Consider the following 11,512-nt stretch of genomic DNA (forward strand, 5'->3'; position numbering starts at 1 on the left):
TTCTTGTATTTTTGGTTACACTCTCTTTGTTTCATTTGGTCATCTTCAGTACTAGTGTCACTGTCACAGCTTTGCTGTTCTCTCTTTCTTTTAGAAGTGCTTTCATCCACCTGGTACACTTCACAATCACTTGAATGCGGCAAGGCCAATTCAAAGGAACTCTGTCCAGACTTAAAATTTGCAGCTTGATTCTGATAAGGAGGAACGGATAAATTTGAAGGCAGTGGCGGAGTCATCTGATAGTAAGGAAATAGTTGGCTCACTGGGCTGTGAACTGTATACTGCTGTGCTAAAAAGTGGTTCATCTGGGGAAATAACTTGAATTGTTAATACTGTTAAGAGGAAGTTCTGAAAAGCTTAATTTCACATGCATTACAGTTTCTACAATGAAAATATTGACAGCAACTTACATATAGTAAATAAACACAAAATTTGAAAGCAAAACATTTATTTTATTAGCTCAACTAGTATAGTTGAAAAACAGACAATCTGATTTAAGATTAAACTGCCCATTAAGTCTTTGCTGAGTCTTTGTTAAGTCTTTGGTGACCAAACACAGCATTCCTTTATTTTCTTCATCTATGCATTTTATAAATATTTGTAACTACAATACCTATTGTTAATAAAAAGACACGCACATCTGATTTTTTCTTTTTTTTTTTCTTTTAGTCTGGTTTGATTCAACTAATTTTGAAGTTACTGTTGAAACAAGTTCCAGCAAGGTATAGTGAATCCATAGATTAAAGCACTTGGAACACCACAATAAGTGCACAGCTTCTTGATACGTTCTCTGAAGTATCCCGAGAGTCTCTCATATAAAATACACAGTCCAAATACAGAAATAGAATTACAAAGGTCAGAAGAGGGCAAGCAGCTTTCTACTGACTGGTAGTAACCCGAAAAAGTATGGGAAGCATGTCTGAGTATGTTCTTGCGTGCAAAAGAGACTCCCGAGTAAGCCTGACACACTCACATAAAGGTGAGGTAGATGCATGAAGGCATACATTCATGCAGATTGTTTCCTGCTGAAGCTGCAACAAGCAATCATTGAAGACATGCTGTGATACTGTTTGTCTCTTCTAGCAAGTAGAAAATGGAATTAAGTTGGTGGTGCGTGCAGGTCTGCTGAGAGTTTGGTCTCTCAACATTTGTGTACTGCACTGTTACTGAGAAATGGGTTTGACAGTGAGCACAGTGGGGGCAATGGTACCCTCCAAAGCATCCAACCACAACGGAGGGGATGGGAAAGTTTGTGCAAGCACCACATCTTCTGAGGACTGAGCCCATGAAGTGGGGAGGCAGGCCACCACCAGAAAGATCTGTGTGGCAAGGAACAGAGACCCTCTCCATCTTCCTGATCAGATTGCAGCTATCAGGTATAATCTATCCAGAGTTCACCCCTTCTACGGTTACAACGGGCAGGGCCATTCCCTGGTCAGACTGGGTGGCACTTGGACTGTCCACAGTCTGTACCTCACGTTACATGCTGGATTTCTTCAGTCCTACCAACTCATACTCATCAGATTCAGAATTTCCATGATATGCTTCATGAGTAGGGCTTGGCCCATGGGTCTTGGCCCATCTGAAGAGATCAGTTCACTTGATTTGGGGAATATCTCAGATTAGGACAATAGACCCGTGCACCTGAGTCTGATAGAGAGAAATGGAATATGATTCTCACTGCCTACTGCAATGAAAGAGAATTCAATGTGAGAACTGCAGAGGCATGAAAAGGTTCAGGCCAGAAACCCTTAAATTGCTGTTGCCCTAACTTAAACATTTCTCATAATGGCAGTGGTGGTTTGTTGGAGGAGTTTTAGTTCAGTTTTAGAACAGAACTACATTTCAAACTTCTGCTGGGCATATCTGAAATAAGTAGAAGAGCTAAGTGGCCACCAACTGAATTAGCCATTTATGAAAAACCTATTGCTTTCATGGTTGTAATTTTACTAGGTTATCTTGTCTCACCAAGGGGATTTGATTTGAAACATAGTACAGCAATGAGCTCTTTCTGTAGACTGACTTTTTAGCCTCCCTAAGCTAAACCTTTAAGACATTCCTGCAGTAAGAAAACAGTTTGGTTAGGTAGATCCCTTAAGTGAGAAACAGACCTAATAGTCAAATTAGCAGCCTAACCCAAATTTTGAGTCATTAAATAAGCACGCTTGTTTGCCAAAATGCAGAATACCGTCAGGTTCAAAAAAAAGTTCCCACATTTATAACTTTTAACACAAACTCACCATCTTTTGAAAGACTGAGTATTCCTGAGGTAAACTACTGTTCATTGGAAAAGGAGTAACAGGAAATGGCACATTTCCATAAGGTTCTTGATACCTAGGAAAAACAAGCAAATGTACAGAGACCAGACTTCCACCAAATACTGCCTAGTAGACTACTGAGATGTAATTCTTAGGCTATAATGAGTATATCCAATGCAGATATTAACATCTGGACTTACATGAAAGACTAATAAAACAAGGAAAACACATCCAAAGACTCAACAAGTAACCCTGACATACTGAAGCGCAGATTCAGAGTCCTGGATTTTACCATGGGAGTTCTGTCACACTTGTTTTTAACATTCCAAATTCATAATTTTTCAACATTGAAACTGGTGTGTCCAGAGTTCCATTATAACAGGTTTCTACCTGTGTGGTCATATGTGCGTGACAGTTGCTTGTATATACACACACACAAAACTACAGATATAAACTCAATGGGGTTTGAAACGATTATTTCTATTGCCAGATTTTCTTTTTCCCTAAGAACTACAAACACTGCCAGTACGAACACTATACTTAAATGTGCCTGTATCTTGCAAAACCAAATAGGATTGGACATTCAACTAACTGAACATCTGGCAAGCTGAACAACCAAACATTAACTAAAACCCGCTGTGAGTAAGGATGCAATTAAAGTGTGCAACTGCTCATTGTTCTACCATATCAACTCACTTTCTTAACAAGATTTCTTTTAATTATAATCATACAATTAATTTATAGATCTTTGTTACCTATATGAAGGTGAATATAAGTCAACATAGTTCTCGAAACCGTGTGTCGGGCTGTTTAGTTCTGATGAGTGTGAACTCCCTGTAAATAAGACAATACTGTAATGACTATTCAGTTATGACTATTTGATTTACAACTTAAAGACACAGAAAGAGTTCTGTGTTATCTGTAGTGCACCAGTATATCAAAGTTAGCATGTAATGGTGACGTGTCAATTTATGGCTGACAACCTACAGCATCAATTTACTGCTTGAAAATGTTTATCATTTATACTCAGTCACTTACAGAAGCACAAATCAGGATTGTTGAACTAATCACAAAGAAAATTGTTCTCATTGCTTCTGATTTTAGGAAGCTCAGCCACTTTACATACAACCAGCAACTGCTCTGTACAGCCTTCTAAGTAAAGAGCGACACAGTGCATAGCGGGAACACAACTCCTTAATGTCTGGGTTGCAAATACTGCCTAATCATTAACTTTCTAGAAGGTTTACTTTCATAAACATAAAATGAAGAATAAAACTTTGATTTGACTGTTTTTCTACCTACAATCTCTTCCACTTAAAACTAATAACTCTGTGTATAAAAGTCACCAAACAGCTTGAGTGTTGCTGCTCTTACTAAATGTAATGTGTCATGACAACTGTGGCCACACCAGAGTTGTTTCTGTATTCCATACAGCGTGGTCTTTGCTGGCTTGCAAGTTGTGTTGTTGTGAACCAACCCATTGTCTTTTCTTAGTAAACAAAAAATAAAACGGTGAATACTTTGCTATGCAAAAACCACAAAAAGATTTTGTTCCTTAAAAATAGACTGCAATAGATTCAGCTATAAATTGTCATCTTTCTGAAAGACTGCAGGATTAAAAAATAGTCATTTAGGAAAACAATTTAATTTTTACAAAGACTTATGTAATCATTGTGACCAGTACACCTACCAAACCGATACCGTACTTTAATTGGTCTTCCATACAAACGGATTCCATTCAGCAAAGCTATTGCGTAAGGCACGGATTCTTTATGCTTAAAGCAGACAAATCCAAAAGACTTCGGCTTTCCTTCTTTGTCCTTACAAATTGTCACTTTGGTTAATGGTCCAGCCTGAAAGAAATTTACATTATTTTCTCACAGAACTTAAGTATTTGAAAAAAAAAAAAACAAAAACCTGTCATAATAATGTACATTTTGCCATAGTCAGAAACAGTGCAAGTTTCTTAGTATAAGGTTCTCTACTTAATTTTAAAAATCTCTCTGCATTCCCCATGCTCAAATTCTAAGCTTTCCCTATAAAACAAAAAATCATCTCTAAAAATATTAAAAAGAGAACGAGCCATCACTCCATCAATGCTGTTTAGTCTTTAATAATCCGATTTTTAGATTATTTTTAAAAAACAGTGATGACAGCCGCAAGGAACTTAGTAACTACTAAGTTACTGTATCTATAGCAAAGGTTACCTTATGCATGTACAGCTGCTAGTACAATTATTACAGAGCTTCTTTTGCGCAGCTAACACAACTGAACAAATTGATAATATCAGTTATGTAAAAGCTATGAAATCCAGTAATATATTTCTATTTTCCTTAAATTCCTAAAGCAGGAAGCACCAAAACTGTAGGAAAGCACACCTTAATAGAGACTAGTGTTTCTGAAACCACCACAAAACACAATTTTCTGTACTATGTAACCTTCATCACAAATGCATGGCAAGGAATCAAGAGACTCTACCATCTCATGGGAGATAGCATAGTGTTCCTGACCAAAAAAGAAACAAACCCCAAACCACACCCTTATGTGCCTCCTGTTTGGAGGCAGGAGTTGAAGTTGGACGATCCTAGGGGGTCCCTCCCAACTCAGGATATTCTGTATCTTCACTGAAAAGAAGTTTCATCTCTGCCTGCATAGTAATCCTTGCATAGTCCTTCTAAAAGAACCAAACTACAGCAGTGATATTGCATAAATACTGGTTCCACTTGCAAGGAAACTGTAATTTTCATAGTAAATACTAAATCTTCCCTATGCAAGGCTGAATGAGCATATCAGTCATGGAATTAACAATTTCTTATTAAAACAAACTGTAAGGCTGATTTAGCAGAGTGAAAACAAATGGCCAACAAGTCTCCTGCCACAGATCTGGAATGTTAAGGATGGCAACAACTTATCTTTAAGAGGATATAATATCCAGGTATGAAATGAGGTGTCTTAAAGTGACAAAAAATCCCATCAGATGCAGTGACAAAATTACCAAACGTTGTCTATGTTACTGTAGTAGATGGATAATTTATTGTTCTGAATAAAAAAAGCAGAACTGGCTTACACTACTACTAGTGATACGATGCGCACTTTCCAGTAAAAGTCACTCAGAAGTCATCTGCAGCTTTAGGCAAGCACAAGTTAATTTGTTATAACAGCTTCACAGCAATTAAGTGTGCATAAACAGTTCAACATTCATAATAAACACACGGCATATGCTCAGATGAAGAAAATAAGCCATAGAAAGTGATCTACTTTAATATTCTGCACTTTCAATGATTATTGTCAAACAACAAATCTGCAATTTTTCTGCTGTGAGCGTTTAGAGTGATGATTTGGAGCCATCTTCCTTATTATACCCTTTCTTATGTCAGACTGAGGATACTAAGGACTGTCATCTGTGATAATAATGTCTGATTGCTGTATGCTTTTGCAAGCTGTGTATAAATTACTCCTCACTTAAATAAGATGCTCTTGATGAAACATGAGTATTATTTTCCCTCTTCCCCCCCCCCCCCCGCCAGCCCTCGTGAAAGGAGGAGAGTCATACAGACAATAAATATTAAGGATCAAAAGTAATGTACCAGTTTTTATTATTGATGCAGAAAGATGATCAGGCTATAGAGCAATGGATACTACCTAGATTGTCCTGCGCAGGCCATCTTCAATATGTTGATTTTGTCTTTCCAAGTATCTTCAAGTTTGGCGTCTTTATTTTTTTTTTTAAAGGGGATTTCAGTGAGATTCTGAACATGCTCGTTTTTGCTTGAGTTGGCTCTTTAAGGCATTTTTTGTTGTTGTTCTGCACTACACTGCAGTTTTTCTAAAAACAGCGTATATCCAATCTTCTGATTATTTGCCTAATGAGGAGAATCTGGTTCTTCAAGAACTACAAGTAACATGCTCAAATGCTTTGCAGATCAGTCTTTTAATTCTGTAGTCTTCCTGTTCATAAATAAAAAATATTAATAGTTTAGAAATAATTATAGATATTTTCTCCTAATTTGATGGGGAAAAGCTACAGCTCAGGAGTGCATTTTTAGGGCTGTACCACTGCAGGAAGGTTGAACTACATGCTGCCTAAGAAAGGACAATACTGCAACGGGAAGCATGTGCTGTTGCAGCAAAGACAGAGCAACTTGAATGAGAACGTGATGAAGAGAAGGAAAAAGTTAAGCAGGTGTTAGTTCGGATGATGTGAAAACCCAGACAGAAGTCAGCAGTTGCATGACCGAAGCAGATTATGCAGAAGATTCATACAAAACTGCATTCTGAGAACAACCACTTGTTTTCATCACTTTTATGCTGGGAATTGCATGGTGTTACTAATATCCTCTGGTAAGACAAGCCTTCCTAACTTAACTTTTAAAGCTAAACAACAGAATACTATTGGAAACAGGTAGGAATACTGTGTAGAAAATAAGAAATAAAGAAACAACTGTTTCTTAGATAATTTTAGGGAGAAGTTAGGAAGAAATGGAACCACCTAAAACAGCACAAGGCTAGAACATAACAAACAAAAATGCCTTCCAATGCACACAGAGTAGCGTGCTGATACCTTGCTTAGGTGAACAAGATGAATATCAGATTAATCAGTGGAATAAAAACAGTGAGCAGTAGTTCTAATTAGCAAATGACATAGCAGAAGAACAGATTATTCTGCCCACCTCTATTTTTGTACTCTGTTCTGCAAACACACCCGAAGGAAACAAGGCTCCTTCTGAGACCAGGTGTAATTATTGGATGCAAGTATATCACCATGCTGTTGGCTGAACTGTCCAGGCTGAGCATCATACGTGTGACTGTATCAGGCCTGGAGAAATACCTCATTGTCACCGACTACTATCAATTCACCTTGCAATTTGATGCTTGTGTTATTTGTATGATGCTCCCTGCCTTTTCCTTACTCCTTTCAGGTTAATAAGCCTGGCTCAGCCACATTTGCTGTCTTCCAGCAAGCCTTCCAGTTCCTGGGGTGTATGGCAAGAAAACGGAGGCAGGGGGTGGTGACCCCACTGACAGAATTAGCATCTTCTCAAGCATTAAAACACAAAGCATTTTGTTATAAAGGTTATGTAGGTGGAAGTCTCACAACCCACCTGCAGACTACTCCTACTGCCTGTCCCACTCTGTTTACAGCTGCAGCCTTGCTCGACACATTGTCAGCTTTTGCGCTAATTTTTCTAAATAAAATTCTTGATCCAAAAAAAAATCTTATTCAGTATAGAAAAAGTATAAAAGATTTTATTTTCCTTGGGTTTTTAACCTGGTTAACTTCCTCACTAACTCGGGGCCCCTTTCTGGAGCGAAAGCTTGCACAAGCATTTCAAGGCGAGAAAAACCCCAGAGAAAAGCTGGAAAAGAGGAGAGCCGAGAGAGGAGCAGCTCGGCTCGGCGCGGCCGCAACTCCCCGAAACCCCCCGCACACCAGCAAGAAACACGGAGCCGCCCGCGGAGCCACCGGGCCCCCCCGCTCCCCACCGCCCGGGGCCCGCCGCCACCTGCAGGAAGAGCTCGTAGAGGATCTCCTCCCGCACTCGGCTCTCCAGGTTGCCCACGAACAGCGTCCTGTCCGCCTCCCCGGCCCGCCCCGGACACGGCCCCGACATGGCGGTCCTGGTCCCGGTCCCAGCCCCAGCCCCGACATGGCGGCGCCGCTATCCGGCGGCGTCGGGGCGGGCCTGGTGTCCCAGCAACGCGGCGGCTGCGGGAGGGGCATCAGCGTGAGGAGGCGCCCTGCGGGTTTTATTCTCCGAGTTTTCACAGCTGACCCGAGGAAAACACTGTTTTCAGCCCTGCCGTTGGCAATGTGTATTGTACAGGCGCACGGAGCCAGGAGGAAGCGTGCCGCTGGAATGTTTTGTTATATGTTCTGCATGAAGGGTAAAGCGGCGCTGAAGAACGAGGTGAAACAGACGCAGAGAGCTTTGTTCTCTGGTCGCCATCCTGTGGAACCGGTGGGTACTGCAGCTGCAGCAGCACGAACGAGCGGCAAAGGGTTCGAAACCCCTTCAGTCACAGAATGGCCGAGGTTGGAAGGGACCTCTGAAGATCATCTGGTCCAACTCCCCTGCCAGTCAGGGTCACCTACAGCACACTGTGCAGGATGGCATCCAGGCGGGTTTTGGATATCTCCAGAGAAGGAGATTCTACGACCTCTCTGGGCAACCTGTCCCAGCACTCTGTCACCCTCACAGTAAAGAAGTGCCCCCTCATATTGAGCCAGAACCTCCTGTGCTTCAGTTTGTGCCCCTTGCTTCTCGTCCTGTCGCCAGGCGCAACTGAAAAGACTCCACCCTCTTGACACCCTCCCCTTTAAAACCCTCAAGCATTGTAATAGTTACTAATAAAATTTACATGTGAAGAGTCAAAGGTTGTACTTTCCTCAATAAGTGAAAAGAACTGGAAGATGACTGCTATCTTTAAAGCTGCAGTTACACCTGCACGCTAGTCCACTGTTAAGTGATTATTACATTCAGGTTTCAAGCACATAGGTGTTGCATAACATTCAATGTATATATTTTAAAGTGTTATTTTACAAAGAGGCACATTTCCAGAGGTCAATGACAGAAATGTAAGGAATCTTTTGAAATATTTCTTATTTTTTCCCTAGCATAGATCATGTGTTTTCCCTCTGCCTATTATTTTCTCATGGAGGCTTAGTTGCAGACCTGTCAAGTTTCAGCTAAAAACGAGTAAATAACTGCATGTTTTTCTTGCACCTATTTAAAAATCATTTTACAGGAATTACAAGTCTCAATGTAGAACTAACAATCAGATTTAATTGTTTTCCATACAGTCAGGGTTTTTCACTTTGTAATCTTTAGATGGCTTTTTTTTTTTTTTTTTTTTTTTTTTCCCCATACTTAAACACAGTGCATTGCGGAACAGCAATTTGATTTCGTCTTGCCTGGAAGGAAGTAGTGCTCAAAAGCTAGCAGTTAGAGAGGAGTCAGTAATTGTTCTGGAGAAGTGGCTTGATTCAAAAGAGAAATGAGAATTCTTATAAGAATGGGATTTTCCAAGATTAGGAAATCGTTGGGGTAGAGAGAAGATTAGAAGGGGAAATACATGTGACCGCAGATCAGGATATCAAGACTTGTGTAAGAACTTGATATTAATTTTGAAAACCATGCAAGGATTCTGTAGTATCTTTAACTGTTATTCTATCAGAAACTTTTGGCGGTAAACTGAAGTGTAAGACTGCTGTTCTGATATCTGGAAATCACAATAATCTTGCACTGCAATAAAATTAAGGTTTTATATATTTTTTAACTTGAATACTTGGCCAGTCTTTTGGGTTTTTATAAAAGCTGATGGACTGAGGGCTCTCCCAAATGAATTGTGGTTCATTCTAGAGGTGCTACCCATACATTTCTGAGCACTGCAAAACACAGAGTACTTGAGAGGTACTGCAGTGATCCTCCAGTGGTTGCACAAGCCACTTCAGCAGCAGGTAACTGAATTTCAGTGCAAGAAAAGTGTAACCTTCTGAGAAAAGCACGGGACATAACAATATGCAGAGAAGAGGGACAGGTAATACCTGAACTTTGAGGTTCTCACATCTGTTTGTGAATGTGTATCCAAAACTCACAATCCCCTTGATAGATTTACCTGACGCTGGGATGTCAGTGGAAACTACACTGTAAACAGGAACTGTAGTTAAGATTTATGAATTTCCAAGTGGCATGACACTGTTGTGTCACCTTATGTGACAGTGGTGAGTCCCATGAGCACTTGTTCAACAAGCTGATCAATACCACAAAATTTTCTGGGTGTTCAGTTGGTGCTGGAAACCTTTCCTAACCCTGATTTCAGAGGGCTTTAAAACTGTTTTGTTGGTGGTGTTTTTTTTTTTTTTACATGTATTATTATATCAACATAGGTGATATATCATAGACTATATCAACATGGGTACAGTACTTACATGTTAGTTGGGATTATTGGTTTTCACTTTAGAAGGAACTAAAAATTTCCTTTCTTTTCCTTGTTCATATGTAAAATAGCAAGGGTGAGCAATTTATTTACAGCTAGTGGCATTAGATATATGTATAAATGCATATGTAAGATTTTCTTCTAAGATAAGTGACAGGTTCTTAGATAAATACAGGAGATGTTTTGCTAGAGTTCATTACTGGTTCCAGTACTAGGCATTTTCAGTGGTGTTGAGCTCTCCATGCTTTAACTTGTATATGAATAATCACTAAGTTTTTGTTGTAACATTGATCAATATTAAAAAGTAGGGGAAAGGAGCCAAATTTACAGTATAGCATTACTTCTTCTAAATAATATTTAATACCAGTAGGTCTGTGCTTTTATAATAATAGTTGGACAAAGTGTTAAAGATTTGAGATGAAGAAGGAATGCAAAGAAATAACAAGAGTTACCTTAATGAACATTGCTCAAAATAGACTGACAAATTGAGAAATGGGAGCAAAAATAATCGAAAGACACTGTTTAAGCTGGGTTGAATTTCAAATGAGCAGATGTACTGCATTGTCTTCTTCTTGTAGCTGAATTCAAAGGGGTAAAGACTTTGAAGAGTCTTCTTAAAGTCTATCAGCTGCAGAAAGAAGATGATAACTTTTGTAGCACAGCTTTGTAGAGCTGTTCATGGTTGTAAAACTACCTGAAGAGACTTACTGCTTGAAAGCTAATACTGAACCCCCCCTGCTAACTGTTCTTGAAGAAAAATAATTATACCTAGATCATATGTTTAGAAGCACTATAAGATATACTACACAGCAAACATTTCTGGGACATGTCTCCCTCATATTTGGGTGGTTCTGACATCTTTCTTTCTCCTACAGTGGAAATAATTGGGAGCTACATATAGACAAACCAAGCATCCAGACTTCTCATTTCAGTAATTCAGAGTCTTATCTGCCTCTTTGCCTTACCGTGAAGTCCAAGAAAGTTAAGTTTGTCCTCTTGTACCTACGCAGTGAAATGGTTTGTAAATAAATGAGCTTCACAGTGGTAGATGTTCCTTCATTTGTTTTAGAGTTCGGGAACACAGACAGAATGAAGTTCAGTGACATACCCCAAATACACAGCAAGTCATTGTCATAAGCCTGGGGCTGTATTCTCCATTTCTTTCCTACAGAAATGCTTTCATAGACCTCCTCTGGATTTAGATTGGAGAATGACTTCTTGGAAAAGGCTCTGAAGGTAATTATGTGTAAAAATTAATGCATGGAGATATAGTTCTCAGAATTACAGGTTGAAAAACACCTGAAAGACAATGCAGT

At 39.4% G+C, this 11,512-nt stretch overlaps 1 protein-coding gene across 5 annotated transcripts in view; it reads right to left on the minus strand.

Annotated features, from left to right (window-relative positions):
- The window catches only part of LOC308184202 (multidrug resistance-associated protein 1-like), a 50,269-nt gene extending 41,672 nt beyond the window's left edge, over window positions 1-8,597 (minus strand). The window contains exons 1-5 of one of the 5 annotated variants that reach the window (XM_080571051.1): window positions 7,763-8,593; window positions 5,901-6,206; window positions 3,965-4,111; window positions 3,014-3,092; window positions 2,241-2,334 (exon numbers count right to left, since the gene is read on the minus strand). In XM_080571051.1, the coding sequence (XP_080427177.1) occupies window positions 2,241-2,285 (45 nt within the window). In that variant the 5' untranslated portion in view covers window positions 2,286-2,334; window positions 3,014-3,092; window positions 3,965-4,111; window positions 5,901-6,206; window positions 7,763-8,593. Of the gene's footprint in view, window positions 1-2,240; window positions 2,335-3,013; window positions 3,093-3,948; window positions 4,112-5,900; window positions 6,207-7,762 lie in introns of all 5 variants that reach the window. The other 4 variants (XM_080571050.1, XM_080571045.1, XM_080571041.1 and 1 more) reach the window with 4 other exon arrangements.
- Between the last annotated feature and the right edge of the window lie 2,915 nt (window positions 8,598-11,512).

Source organism: Anser brachyrhynchus (genome assembly GCF_964034855.1).
Source record: "Anser brachyrhynchus genome assembly, chromosome: 1".
NCBI lineage: Eukaryota > Metazoa > Chordata > Aves > Anseriformes > Anatidae > Anser > Anser brachyrhynchus.